The 15,785-nt window shown below is 41.4% G+C and overlaps 1 protein-coding gene across 3 annotated transcripts in view; it reads right to left on the bottom strand.

The window, feature by feature from the left end:
• The window catches only part of LOC120516303 (cAMP-specific 3',5'-cyclic phosphodiesterase 7B-like), a 205,833-nt gene that overhangs the window by 24,303 nt on the left and 165,745 nt on the right, over positions 1-15,785 (bottom strand). For all 3 annotated transcript variants that reach the window (XM_039737880.1, XM_039737881.1, XM_039737879.1), the window contains 3 exons: positions 12,263-12,414; positions 1,929-1,992; positions 323-418 (listed from right to left, as the gene is read on the bottom strand). In XM_039737880.1, coding sequence (XP_039593814.1) covers positions 323-418; positions 1,929-1,992; positions 12,263-12,414 — 312 coding nt within the window. The remainder of the gene's footprint in view (positions 1-322; positions 419-1,928; positions 1,993-12,262; positions 12,415-15,785) is intronic.

Below are 15,785 nucleotides of genomic sequence, written 5' to 3'. Positions count from 1 at the left end.
TAAGTTCAAACAACTGGCAACACTACAAGTTAAAGCGTTAGAAAAAATTTCTAAACATCCTGTTGTTGCTTTGTCACTCTGGGGTACTGATCGTTGCTTGATTTGATAGAAAAATTCATTTAAATGATTTTAGCACAAGGCTGCAACGTAACAAAATGTGAAAGGCGAAGGGATCTGAAAGTTTTCCGAAGGCACTTTTCTCTGCATAACAGAGGAGAGTGCAATTCTTGCATCTCTTTGGCTCGTTTTGGAGCCAGGGGTGCTACTGTTATAGTAGGTCAGTAGAGTGAACACAGTCTGGTGCTCGAAAATCACAACTTACCAAGAAATCTGTGCAATTTAACCATGTCTAGCTGGAAATGTTCAATTAGTCCATGAACGTTAAAAAGGTGACACAAAAGTGTGACCAGGCTGTTCCCTAGAAAGGAATGAAATACACAAATTACTTAACAATAATAATAATAAAGTAAGAATAATGGTCAGTATTCAAAAATTGATTAGCTTGACTGTCAACCTTGAAGGTACCCTTAGTGCCAAGTCTGAACACCAACCTGTAGAGAACAGAGATTCAGGCTTAAAGGTAAAATAAAATCGGACAATTTACTGAGTTATTTAGTCAAACTGCACATCCTGCTTGTATGAATTACAGCCATAGCTATAAACAGTCAAATGTCATGGTTATCGCCTTTTGGATTCTAATGTGAAGTGAAACGTGTCCACATTTTTCACCTCCTGTGGTGTGACAGATCAGTATGTGTTTCTAGTAGCCATGTCAGAAAGGATTTCCTCCTGATCCAAAGCACTATGGCTAGGTTTCAAACCTTTGAACCTTTATGAGTTCGATCTTATTTTACCGGTTTATAAGACAAGTGGCACAGAAGGTAAGTAAAATAAGCCTTTCCGATTATCTTGTTAATTTTATGTCTGTATTTTTATCAACTCAGCTTCAAAATTGACATCATTTACGGTCCACTCTCTGAAATTGCTGTCCACTTTATTCTTTCATCACGGGTTTCCTCAATTTAAAATTTTTTCTTGAAACTTAAAATGAAAGAACACTGATGTCTGCAATTTGAGTGAGCGATATTAGGCTCCGTATTACAGACTGGTGCTCAGAAATCGTACTGTAACTTACCAAGAAATCTGTGCAATGTACCCAAGCTAGAAATGTTCAGTTAGTCCATCAACGTGAAAATGTGAAAAAAAAGCAAAGGTAGTCCAAGTACGTTCTGAGTAAGACTGCATATTAAATAAAAAATATAAAACCACTAAACAGTCTCTATCTCTCCTGCGTATTTCTTTATTAATTCTGACTTAAGTCTGTGCAGTTATTTAGATGGGAGTTTAAAATGATCTCTCCATAGCCATTATATTCATTACACAAGAAAACCAAAACGGCTGTTTAGAACACATTAATTACTACTTAATTTAATACTTTAATATAATGGACTTGTAGGTTTTAGGCACACTACTCTCACTTCGACAACTTTCAGAGCAACGTCTGTCCGTGGGTCAGGATTTGAGTGTGTGGACACAATAACTCCACTAAGATCTTATTAGAACTGTGAAAAGCAAAAAGTCATCTGTTCATTTTTGAACTCCACAAAGACAATGATTTTGTGCAAAGTGTGCCGAATGGGTTAAGCAGAATATACATTATTTAAAAAAAAATTAAGATTCTCCAATTTCATACCACATAATAAAAATACTGGCTTATTAGTCAAGTGTTGGATTTTTCAGATTTTTCTTTTTGAAGTGCATTCTATTTGCATAAATCCAACCCAATTTTCTCTAACCGAACACAAGCCACTGTAATATTCAGAGAGTTGACACCACGGCTATTGGTTACATTTACACCAAGTGGTGCTTTCATGAATTCACTGTCTTCCATTTTCACTCACTCCACTCAGATGAAAAAGATGTCTTACCATTAGTGAGGCGATCAAACAAGAACATGTCAAAGCTCCAGGTTCCCACTTTTGACAACATGTGCTGCAGAGGGGGAACAAAACAAACGTGACTGTCAGGATGGCGAAAAGGAAATGCAAGTAAAAGGAGCAGAGATGGTACAATGCAGTGCTTTTAATGCTGTATTATTTTAACAAAGCAAAACCCGATGGACTACAAAAAAGTGTCAGCCAAGTAGCCCAGTAGAAGAAGTAGCAGAAAATGGTGTGGAGCTGCAGTAACACCCATCCTTTTATATGGTTATCCGTGGATACACAGGACGCAGAAACCTAATAAATCTTTACATTTATAAAGTGCTTTCTCACTACTCAAAGCATTTTTCCGTAGTGAGTGAAGAGCCACTTTAACCACCAATAATGTGTAGCATCCACCTGCATGATGGGAGGGCAGCCAATTTGTGCCAGTATGCTCACCACACAGCCGTTAGATGGTGAAGTGGTGAGAGAGAGAGCCAATTAGAGACAGGGGCAAAATGACAAGGCCATGGAGGGCAATTTAGCTTTGACATCGGGATACACCCTACTCTTTTGGGAAGGATGCCCAGGAATCTTTTATAACCAGATGTTTTATCTTGGTAGAGTAATATATTACTCTACTTTTCCCCTTTTATATTATTAATGTGTAGCCTTTGTCAGAATGTCTCAAATCTCACAGGTCATTGTTTATCAGGTATTGTACCATATAACTTCTCCCCACCTTCCCTTCTACATTTATAACCTTGGGCAATTATGTGTAGTAAAAGATAAGCAGAAGTTACAATTTAAACAATGTATTATTGATAATATTCATAAATAACAACAATATGCAAAGTTCATTTTAACATTGGCAACCATACAACCTGATAAATGCTGATGTGTAGTTTCCGGCGGCACACAGACTTGTTAGTTACTTTAAATGTCTCTAGTTAAGTCATCATTTATGGTCAGCTTTCTTCAGAACAGGTCGCATGCCTGTCTCAATATGGCTGCCGAGCTGTGCTCTTCATTGTGTTGTCCTTTTCAGTTCATGGTGTGTGATAGTCTTTCATCAGTTTGGTAAGTGAGAGATGGTGAGGTAAAGCAAGCAAATATTACAGGTTTTCTGTCCAACCCCTACAGCCAATAGGGCGTCATGGTACTTAAAGGCTTTTGATACAAGCCAATTCCAAACAGCCATACTTCAGACCAATGGGAGTATAAAAAAAAAAAAACCTTCACACCTGCACCCAAAACCATATGCTAAGGTAAAGCTTGCCAGTTAGGCAGTCTGGCTTTTCTGTGAGGGTTGATCGGGAGTCCTGCAGAGAAATATTAGCCAAACCTGTTTGAGGCACTTCACCCAACCCTATCGTAAAATTACAAAGAGATTCATTCCTAAAAGTGGGGCAAAGGGTTCTTAAACCATCAAACCATTGCTGTTATTATCAATAATGTAACACTAATATTACAAATAAAGATATACAAAATATTTATCAAGTTGTATGCAAAATTTCACTCCACAACACCAGAGAAAGTCAAGATTTCGGTTTTATGTCTCATCCAAAGGATTATCCCAGTCACTGCACTGGGGCATTCAGATCCACAGTCAGGCCATAGGGAAAGCACCCCCTGATGGCCACACCAACACCTCTTCCAGCAGCAACCCAAGCTTTTCCTAGATGGCCTCCCATCCAAGTACTGGCTGGGTCCGAACATGCTTAGCCTTCAGGTGGATGAGCTCTTCTAAAGTGCAGGTTGTAAGGCTGCAGGGAAGCCTACCGCTATGTGCATTTTGCCCTCTAGCCTTCGGCTGCATTTCTTTTACTCATTTAATTACTTCACTGGCCTTCTCTAGTTTTTGTTCTGTGACTAAAAAAAAAAAAGAAGCATGCCTAGTTTTTCTATAAAAAGTTCCCCAGCTGCAGCTGCTGTTTCTTAGTCTTCCTTCTCCTCTGGAGTTTGCTCCCTTAATCTGATCTATTCTGTGACGCTTATCAGCAGATCACTGATCAACTGTAAAAATCTTATTTAGCTAAACATCGTTGAGAAGCACTGCTGGCATGTCGGCACACTGACTGGCACTACCATCCCGCAGATCTCTTTATTATTTGGGCAGTTTCTACATCTTCTCCCAATGCCTGTGAGTTTCTTCTGCAGGTTCTTCTATTTTCCTCCCATATCCCAAAGATGAGAATGTCGGGTTCATTGGTGGCTCTAAATTGGCCTTGTGAGTGTGGGGGTCTTCCTGCCTTGCACCCAATATTGCCAGGATAGGACCACCCTACCATCCCCCCACTCCACCCTCTCTTAACCCTGAAGTGGATGAGTGGTTTTAAGAATGATATGCTATTTCAAAATAAATTCAAGCAGAATGAGATCTTGGTGTGAAACTCACAAACGCCTTACTTGTTAAATTCCTAGAGCACATAAAGAGATGCACTTGATAATTTTTGCTTTAATGCAATAATAGTGCTATGGGCATGCTCCCCTCGTTAAAAAGCACCTTTGTTCAATATTCACTTTTGTTTATTAATTTCCATTATTTTTATAATATTGTTCTGTTCATTTATTATTTATCTAAGTATATATTATCTGTTAATTTTACTCTGCTTGGTTATTATGTAGTATCTACAGTATGTATGTTTTACACTTCTCTAATATTCCTTGTAGTCTGTGGGTAAATCCTGAAGAGGCGGAGCCACCCATCCATCATCATTAAGGGACCACCCTCAGTCCTATAAAAGGATGCTGGGAACTGAAGTCCAATGTAGTTTATTCTTATGCCCTCTGCTGGATTTTGGTCAGCTGCACAAATATTGTGTTGTCTTGAATTTTTGCTCTGCTTTTTTATTCATTTTACACTGTTCTGAAATCGATTTGGGACTTGTTTGTCATTGATTGCCTTTTAGGGAAGTCCTTTTTTCCATCTTTTTTTTTTTTTGCTCTTTTACTCTTTAGTTGTATTTTCTGTTAGAATTGTAAATATTGTGTGCCATTTCTCTACACAAGCCATGAGTTTATGGTTATTCTCTCCCTTTTGGAGTACAACAAGTGCTTAACAGAAAATATTTTGTTTGAATTTTGAAAGTAAAGCACATTTGGGCCTGGTGTAGGCCAAAGACAGTTACTTAAAGGATAAGTTTGGTATTTTTTCCCCCAAGTCATTTCTTTGCAAATATGCTGTACAAATTGTGTTCTAAAATTGTTTTCTAAAAATTAGAATTTATAAATAGCTGTGCGCAATAGCTCAACACTTGGTCTACCTGCGCAACAACCTTTTTCTTGCTGCTAAGTTCAGTATTTTTCTAGTCAAAGTTATTTCCTATGCTATATATGTATTTGTCACACAAAATTGTGTCCTAAAGTTAATCACTTTGTCAAAATTTAAATTTACAAATAGCCGTGTGCAATCGCTCAGCACTTAATCTTCCTACTCAACAACTTTTCACACCCTCCCAAAATCATAGCATGCCACATACTGTATATACTTACGCATAAGTCAGGTCTTGAAACCAGAAACATCGATCATAAAATCAGACCCCAACTTATGCACCCATTCAAAAATGCGACTTAATTTTTTTTTTTCTTTTTACATCTTCTTGCTTCCTCCAATCTCGCACCAGTTTCTCAGACACATAAATTTTGTTGTTGCAGCGCAGTTACCGATTTCTTTTGCTACTTCAACGACATTTTAAATTTAAAACCAGCTTCATATTTTCTTCTGATTGAATGCTCCATCGTAGATATTGGATGCCTTTACAATAAAGGTGTGTGAGATACAAAAAACACAAAACAGTTCAAACGTCGCTTTGGAATAGTTCGGGTAATACCGTTTGGTCATGTAGGCACAATAGAGAGAGAGAGGTTAGGAGCACCCACTGATACAGTGCATTGCTGCACCCACATACCAAAAAAGGCTGTGTGCCCCATGGTTACTCTCTCAGGTGGGTGTTAGCATATCGTAATCTCTTGGACCAATAGCGTGAGTTTTCCACATTCGACCGACATTATAAAATACTGGAAATTATACATTAAAATCAACTCCCAACTTATCCACGGGAGAACTTATCCGCGAGTATATATGGTAGTTGGTTTTGTTTAGATTTACTTCCATAGTTATATAAGGACTCGCTATAAGCGAACAGAAAACATATCCTTACCACGAGAAAAACAGTGCTAAGATTATGAGATAAAATCATTATTTCCAGATTGTTTCTGTTGTTACAAAAATGCATTGGGAAACAGATAAAGAAAAATGCCTTGTTTTGAAAAAGTGACATATTTGGTGCATTTTAAGCTAGTCCTCCATGCCACCATGTCCTCCATTGTAAAGCACCAGAGCAGGCAAGACATTTTTTTAAATTTATAGAAAGTGTTTAGAACACAATTTTGCGTAGCAAATGCAAATATACCATCTGTGTGCATTTCTGTCCAAGTGTTCATTTCTCGTCAACTGTCACGCACACAGGAGGGCTTTACTACACCTATGACTAGCGACAATGCAAACTTGTTGTGATTTCATTGTGGCAAAGGGTAGAGTACTGTGCCCAATTACTGGAGATCTCACCCCACAAGACTGGCTGTACAGGAGAGTGCTGCGTCTGCCCTCATCTCACGAACATTACATAAATGAGGACTACGACTGAAAATCTCTGATAAAGTTACGTAGTGTGACAGTGCTTACCCATAAACTCCTGTCTCTGACGAGGACCAAACACACGAGACTTCAATATCTGCTCACTGTTAGATGGCACACAACTGGAGCCTTTATGGTTTTTAGGAAGTCAGGCATGGACACAACTAGATATGAGTCAACATTTCCTGACACATAGGTTTTATTTTGATTTACTTCCGTATTTACAAACAAGAGGAGACCATTCAGTCCATTAAGCCTCTTTTTTTTTTTTGTTTTTAGCTATTAGAGGTTGAAAAAAGTATAAAGATGGAAACGTACTCGCAAGCGAGGAGAGTGTGTTGAGCAGATGGAAAGAGTACTTCGAGAGACCGATGAAGGAAGAGAATGAGTGAGAGAGAGAAGAGGGTGGATGATGTGGAGATAGTGAATCAGGAAATGCAATGGATTAGCAAGGAGGAAGTAAGGACAGATATGAGGAGGATGAAAAATGGAATGGTCGTTGGTCCAGATGGCATACCTGTGGAAGCATGGAGGTGTTTAGGAGAGATGGCAGTGGCGTTTTTAACCAGATTGTTTAATGGAATCTGCGAAAGTTAGGGGATGCAGGAGGAATGAAGAAGAAGTGAACTGGTGCAGATATTTAAGAATAAGGGGTGATGTGCAGGACTGTAGTAACTACAGGGGGATAAAATTGATTAGCCACAGCATGAAGTTATGGGAAAGAGTAGTGGAAGCTCAGTTAAGAAGGGAGGTGATGATTAGTGAGCAGCAGTGTGGTTTCATGCCAAGAAAGAGCACCACAGATGCAATGTTTGCTCTGAGGATGTTGATGGAGAAGTTTAGAGAAGGCCAAAAGGAGTTGCATTGCATCTTTGTGGACCTGGAGAAAGCACAGGATATGGTGAGGAGAGAGGAGCTGTGGTATTGTATGAGGAAGTCAGGAGTGGCAGAGAAGTACATAACCGTTGTATAGGATATGTACAAGGGAAGTGTGACCGTGGTGAGGTAGGAGTGACAGATGCATTCAAGTTGGAGGTGGGATTACATCAGGGATCGGCTCTGAGCCCTTTCTTATTTGCAATGGTGATGGACAGGTTGACAGACGAGATTAGACAGGAGTTCCCATGGACTATGATGTTTGCTAATGACACTGTGATGTAGCAAAAGTAGGGAGAAGGATGAGGAGACCCTGGAGAGGTGGAGATATGAGAGTAGAGGAATGTAGGTCAGTAGGAACAAGACAGAATACATGTGTGTAAATGAGGGAGGTCAGTGGAATGGTGCAGGGAGTAGAGTTGTCGAAGGTGGATGAGTTTAAATACTTGGGATCAACAGTACAGAGTAATGGGGATTGTGGAACAGAAGTGAAAAAGAGTGCAGGCAGAGTGGAGAAGAGTTTCAGGAGTAATTTGTGACAGATGGGTATCATCAAGAATGAAAGGGAAGGTCTACAGGACGGTAGTGAGACCAGCTATGTGTTATGGGTTGGGGACGGTGGCACTGACCAGAAAGCAGGAGACAGAGCTGGAGGTGGCAGAGTTAAAGCTGCTAAGATTTGCATTGGGTGTGACGAGGATGAACATCAGAGGGTCAGCTTAAGTTGGACGGTTAGGAGACAAAGTCAGAACGGCGAGATTGCATTGGTTTGGACATGTGCAGAGGAGAGATGCTGGGTATATTGGTAGAAGGATGATAAGGATAGAGCTGCCAGGGAAGAGGAAAAGAGGAAGGCCTAAGCGAAGGTTTATGGATGTGGTGAGAGAGGACTTACAGGTGATGGGTTTAGCAGAAGATGCAGAGGACAGAAAGATATGGAAGAAGATGATCCGCTGTGGCGACCCCTAATGGGAGCAGTCGAAAGAAGAAGAAGAAGCCTACTATCCCAATGATCTCATTCATACACTCATGAAACGTGATGGTTTCCTCTACTGTGACATTAAACAGTAGCTTGTTCCTGGATGCCATAACCCTATTCGTAAGAAGGCGAGTCCTTGGTTCAATTTTAAGTTCCGTCATCACCCCTGACTATGCGATTAACAACTGAATTTCCTATCAAAGCCTTTGACTTTGATTGGCTCCTTATGCACATTTCTTGACTTCAGTCTGCTATCCTTGAATGGGGACATGCCCTGAGGAGGGACTTTATGAAGACCACCTCCCCAACACACATGTAAGAGGTGGTGGTTAAGAACTCTAAGAACAGGAAGAACTTAGAAGAAAAAATGGTGTCTATTTAATGCTTGAAGCATTTTTTAGGGATTGTAGGCAAGTGGATCAAATGCATCTCAAACACAATTAGGGGGCCGAGGACCAGGCTAGGAAGGCCCAAATGGGCCTGTGGTCTATGTTGCATCTTACTGTCTTTTCTCTTTCTCATCCCCTTCTTGTGTATGTACTTTTGTTTGTTTTAGTTTCTCTCTAACAAGCCTCTTTTTATTTGGCATTCTGGTGGTCTCCTCATTCTGGATTCAAGGATCTTACAACAATGCCTCACACTAATTAACCAGAACAACACAGGAGCTAATCAGAATCGGCCAGAGAAGCCTCCCATTTGTAGACGTTCGGGAACGGTCGCTAACCCTGTTATGCACAGACCACTCTTGTTTCTTTTATTCCATTTATTGTATTTCTGCTGATGAGGGGGTGGAAAGATTAAAACTGGATAGAAGCCACAGGCATATGTAGCAGCTGTCAGTTTTCCGGGCTGAAAAAGAAAAAGGACAGAACCGGATATATTGCAGTCAGAGACAGCGGCGAGGTCACTAAAGTGTCTATCAAATGCAAGCGAAATATTTTTTAATAGGAGAAAGGTAATAAATTATTTCTGGAGTCTTGAAATATTAAACCCATGAACTCATCTTTTGCAGCATTAGAAAGATGGACAGATTTTCCTTTTTTCTGCAGGAAAAGAACATGACAGATGACTAGCTGAATTAAACATGACTGAAAGCACATATAGAAGAGAACACAAAACAAGCCTGTCACGCAGCAGCGGCCAAGTCACGCCTGTCCAAGGGGGCTTTGGTTACATCTGGTATAACTCAAATCTGCAACGGTGGACGTCGTCTCACTCCATTTTAGGAAGGTAATGTTACAATGTCACCAATGGTGTACAATTTTATGGGATTCACGTGCAAATGTGTTCATGATTCTGCATTTCTCTGCACATCTATCTGCAGCCACAAAACACAGGTAGGCTAAAGTACCCCAGTAAATCAATTCCTCCATTCAGATCATTCAAAGAACATTAGAAAAATCTGGACGAGGACAGGCCATTCAGCCCAACAAACGTTGCCACTCCTATCCACTTAATTCCTCTAAAAAAAAAAACAAACAAAAAAAAAAAACAAGTCAGGCTTTGAAGGTCCCTAAAGTCCTCCTGTCCACCACACTACTTGGTCGCCTATTCCAAGTGTCTGTGGTTCTCTGTGTGAAGAAAAACTTCCTAATGTTTGTGTGAAATTCACCCTTAACAAGTTTCCAACTGTGTTCCCATGTTCTTGATAATCTCATTGTAAAGTTACCATCTCGATCCACTGGACTAATTCCCTTCATCATTCAACACTTCACTCAGGTCTCCTCTTAATCTTCTTTTGCTTAAAATCTTTCCTCATAACTCATCCCCTGTAGCCCTGTAATCAGCCTAGCTGCTCTTCTCTGGACCTTTTTTTGTGCTGCTATGTCCTTTTTGTAGCATGAGAACAAAATTGCACCCACTACTCCAGATGAGGCCACACCAGTGTGTTATAAAGCTTGAGTAGAACCTCCTGTGACTTGTACTGCACACATAAAGGCGCTATATATCCTGACACTCTGTTTGCCTTCTTAATGGCTAATGAACACTGTCTGCCAGTTGATAATGTAAAGTCCACTATGACTCCTAAGTCCTTCTTATAAGGTGGACTATCAATTTGCGGACCTCCCATTGTGTTTCCAAACCTAACACATACTTCCTATGTGTAATTCTTTACATTTACTGACATTAAATTCCATCTGCCACAAATCAGCCTAAGCCTGCATACTGTCCAAGTAACCCCTGTGATGACTCAATGGATTCTCAATTATATGCCAAACCATCTAGCTTGGTATCATCTGCAAACGTGTTATTTATATTCCTATTCAAATCATTTATAGATATTAAAAACAGCAGCGGCCCCAGCACTGATCCCTGCTGGACATGATTCCCTAACTTCACACAATTCTGATAAGGTGCCTTACACCATCACCTTTAGCATCCTGTAAAGACTTTTGGGCATACTTTAGAATGTTGACCTGCTGATAACAAAATATTCACCTTTAAAATTTCCTATTGCGTAACTTTTTTTTTTTTTTTGCAATCATCTATTTTTATTATTTCCTCTCAAGAGCATATGTCCATTCATATATTTTTGGATGCTTACTGTTTTAATTCTTTGGTTGGCTGGCTATCCTTTGGAATTTTTAATTACGTGTATATGCAGGAAAATACATACTATTGATACCAAACATGTTAGTTTATAAACTGAAGTTTGTGCTAAGCCATTTCTCTCTCTATTTATATTTATATATATCTATATATATCTATATCTATCCATCCATCCATTATCCAACCTGCTATATCCTAACTACAGGGTCACGGGGGTCTGCTGGAGCCAATCCCAGCCAACACAGGGTGCAAGGCAAGAAACAAACCCCGAGGTGCCACCACAGGGCACACCCACACACCAAGCACACACTAGGGATAATTTAGAATCGCCAGTCCACCTAACCTGCATGTCTTTGGAGTGTGGGAGGAAACTGGAGCACCCAGGGGACACCTACACAGACACAGGGAGAACATGCAAACTCCACGCAAGGCAGGAAACAAACCCCGGGCAGGGCTCCAGCCCACCACAGTCTATATCTATCTATTTAGATCTATCTATCTCTATCGATCTATCTATATATACACACACACACACACACACACACACACACACACATCTCTATATATAATCCAACATCTGCTGAACATTCCAGTTGGTTTTTGACTTCTCTCATTGCGTTATGTATCATACCGATTTATTTGTGTGAATCTGAGAGAGACATGCAATGGGCCGGGGGGCCTCCTCACTCACGCGCCAGCCTTGGGGTGTGCACCTTACCTCCGCTTATCTAGCAAACAAGAGAACTACTTAACAGATTTAGATTCAGGTCTTTTTTTCTATAATTTGCTTGAACATTCTGGTTCATTTTGTGACTTCTCTCATTGCACTAAGAATCGTAGTTCACTTGCAGGAGCGACATATTCACGCTAATCCAAGACAGAGGCTGCAGGCCGAGGGGAGGGGGAAGCATGACGCCAGGAGTAGGGAGCCGGGCAGGGCTCTCCTCACTGTCCTGTTTCACTTCTACGCGGGCAAAGCCATGGCCATTTTCAGACCACTTTTTTGGGCCATGTGATGCTAGAGCCTGTTCCAGCAGCATTGTGGGCAAGGCAGGAATCAAACCTGGTCCATCACAGGTCCACTTACTGAAACTCCCATGGGGCCATTTTAGAATCTGAGAGCTTTGACATTTAAAAAGAACTCGGAAACACCAGGAAATGTTGTTGTATGGACCCTAAATTGCCTGAACTGCAGAAGTAGCTGCATGTACAAAGTCCAGTGACCATAATGCAACACCTCAACTGAATATGGTTTAGTATTAAAATAAAGAATGACAAAAAAAAAAGGCACCTTACCGCGGCTTGTCCCAAGTAGTCTCCGTCTAGCAGATGTAAGGACGTCTGTGGCACAATCCCTCGTAGAAGTCTGGATGCATGAAAGTACCTCTGGAAGCTCAAAAGTCTTTTCACTTTCTTTTTTGTGCCAATTTCTCCTGAGTTAGCAGTTGCTGTTACAGAAGATAACAACAAACAAATGTAAATGTGGCAGACTCAAGTGTGAATGGATTAACATTTTTCATTGCTTACTCAGTTTTATTTCTAATGTGTTAACAACAATTAAAAAAAAAAAGCAATTGTGACATCTTGGTGGTCCATGGGAAGGACAGCCATTGGATGTGTGACAGTTCTGATTATTTGAACAATGGCTGTTGGGTTTCTTCTTTTTAAATGAATACAATGGCATGAACCTTCAACAGCCCACAAACTCTGACAGAGGAAGTAAGTTCTACTTGATGTGCTTTGTTATGAAACAAAAAAGAAAAAGGTAGCCATTAATGAGCACGTCGGTTTGAATACCCGAGATTCATAGTGTTGCTTAAGGGGTCCGGACTGAAAGAAAAGAACATTAAAACAAAAAACAACTGCAGTATCGAGTGACTTACTGAAAATGCACAAAACAAAAAAAGAGTCTGAAGTAGGAATAAAAGTGTGATAGGGAACGACTTGACCAAAGTTCATATTTGTCTGCTTCGTTGACTTAGCGGAGTTCAGGCTGACAGGATTCTTTCACAGCACTTCCATAAAAGATTGCATGCTTATATAAAAACACCAAGAATCATGGCAACCCTACTTCTGGGATTAGCTTTGTTGGCTACAGCAGCACTTTAAATATTAATTCCACACTTCCAGCATTTCATCCAAGACATTTCAGAATTAAAAGGAATACTTTTTGGTAGTTGGAGTTTTGATTTAAAATCTGCTTGAATAGAAAACACTTTGTCGAGGCTAACACTACATGTCATTCCGTTTAAACACAAAATCTACAAACGGTCTGTCCCCTCAAAGAAATATTTCTTCAGAAAAGCGAGATTGTGTCATGTCAAGTCATAAAGGAGAGCGGCACACTAGGAATCCTGGGCAATATGGTCCTGTCTGTTTGGTGTCCAATGAACATTAAAGTTGTCCTCCACTGATCAGGTTTGGGACAAAGTCACATGTGTCCTCGATTTACCCCACAGTTTAAAATTACAAATCAAACTATTCAGACGTTGTGATTGAAGTGCACACTGCAGACTTTCATTTAAGGAGATTTGCAGACATTTCGGTCCCACAGAACTTTCTGTACACGGACCCCCCATTTCAGGGCACCATAATGTTTGGGACACAGCAATGTCAGGTCTACTATTTAGTTCTTTGTCGCATATCCCAGCATGCAATGACTGCTTGATGTCTGCCATTCATAGACATCAGCAGGTGATGAAGTTCTTCTCTGGTGATGCTCTGCCAGGCCTCTCTTGCACCCATCTTCAGCTCCTGCTTGTTTTTGGGGGCTTGCCCCCTTAACTTTGTACTTTATGTTCAATTAGATTGAAATTGGGTGTCTGGCTTGGCCATTCCTAAAATTTTCCTTTTTTTAGCTTTGCTAAACTCCTGTGTGGCATACACCAGTCTTTTTGGCTTGTTATCTTCTTGTAGGATGAAGTGCCATCCAGTGAGTTTTTTGGCATTTATTGGATTTTTGTACACACCTCAGAATTCATTGTGCCATCAGCAGTTCCGTCATCAATGAAGAAAAGTGTGCCAGGAACTGTGCCAGCCATACATGCCCAAGCGGCCATGTTTAACAGATGAGTTGGTCTGCTTTGGATCTCTGGCAGTTCCTGGTCATCTCTACACTTTGCTCTTGCCATCACTCTGATGAGGTTCATCTTTGTCTCGTCTGTCCATAAGACCTTTTCCCAGAATTCTGCAGGCTCTCTGAAGTCCTTTGTCACAAACTGTAATCTGGCTGTCCTGTTTTTGTGGTGTTCATCTTGCAGTGTGGCCTCCTCCGTTTTTCTGTTCATGAAGTTTTCTGCTCTGACACGTCCACATCGGCCAACTGAAGACTGTGTCTAGTCTGTCAGACAGGCATTTGGGGCTTTTTCTTTACCACAGTGAGGATTCTTCTGTTGTCAGCAGTGGTGGTCTTCCTAGGCCTATCCGTCCCCTTTCCGATTCCTGAGTCCACCAGTGTGTTCTTTGTTCATGATATTTCAGACAATTTATTTCGGTCATCCTAAGATGTTACCAATGTCTCTAATTGTTTGATTCTTGTTTTTCAGCCTCCTAATGGCTTCTTTGACTTTCATTGGCACAGCTCTTCTCCTCATGTTGAACAATGGCAGTAACAGACTCCAGAGGGTAGAAGCAGGCCGAGGTGTCTTATGAAGCCATGAATCACACCGGAGGACTCACAAACACCTGAGATGCCAATTGTTCAAAACATAATGGTGTCCTGAAAATAGGGGGTCGTGTTTGTGTGTGTGTAGAGAAAGTGTTGTGTGACCGAAATGTCTGCAAATCCCTGTAAACACCAGTCTGCAGTGTGCACTTTAATCACAATGTCTGAATTGTTTGATGTATACTTTGAAAAGTGTAGGTTCAGAGTGGAGGGAAATCGAGGAGAAATGAGTCATTGTCCCAAACAATAGGAGATGGCACGGTACATTTACATACACAATAACATCACCTTTAAGACAGAGATACATCCATCCATCCATCCTCTTCCGCTTATCCGAGGTCGGGTCACGGGAGCAGCAGCTTCAGCAGAGAAGCCCAGACTTCCCTCTCCCCGACCACTTCTTCTAGCTCTTCCAGGAGAATCCCAAGGCGTTCCCAGGCCAGCCGGGAGACATAGTCCCTCCAGCGTGTCCTGGGTCTTCCCCAGGGCCCGGAACAACTCACCAGGGAGGCGTCCAGGAGGTATCCTGATCAGATGCCCGAGCCACCTCATCTGACTCCTCTCGTTGCGGAGGAGCAGCAGCTCTACTCTGAGCCCCTCCCGGATGACTGAGCTCCTCACCCTGTCTTTAAGGGAAAGCTCAGATAGGGTGAGAAACACCGATACACCAACACCAGGCCCCATTTCCTTTCATATGCACATTTTTTTGTTATGTTTCAACGTTTTTAACCAGTAAAACATCCATCCATTATCCAACCTGCCATATCCTAACTACAGGGTCACGGGGCGTCTGCTGGAGCCAATCCCGGCCAACACAGGGTGCAAGGCAGGAAACAAACCCCGGGCAGGGCACCATCCCACCGCAGGGCATTCACACACACACACACACACCCACTAGGGGCAATTTAGAATCGCCAATGCACCAAACCTGCATGTCTTTGGACTGTGGGAGGAATCCCACCCAGGCACAGGGAGAACATGCAAACTCCACACAGGGAGGACCCGGGAAGCGAACCCGGGTGTCCTGGCTGCGAGGCAGCAGCTCTACCCACTGCACCACCGTGCCACCCACCAGTAAAACAGTTTCCTCAAAATCCATACCGAAAAAGAATTTCTTCGCCTATACCAGATCAGCCAGTGTATCGTCCACTATTA

Source organism: Polypterus senegalus, chromosome 16, assembly GCF_016835505.1.
Source record: "Polypterus senegalus isolate Bchr_013 chromosome 16, ASM1683550v1, whole genome shotgun sequence".
NCBI classification, from domain to species: Eukaryota; Metazoa; Chordata; class Cladistia; order Polypteriformes; family Polypteridae; genus Polypterus; species Polypterus senegalus.
Note: the sequence above shows the minus strand (reverse complement) of the source record. Positions and strands in the feature narration are given on the sequence as shown.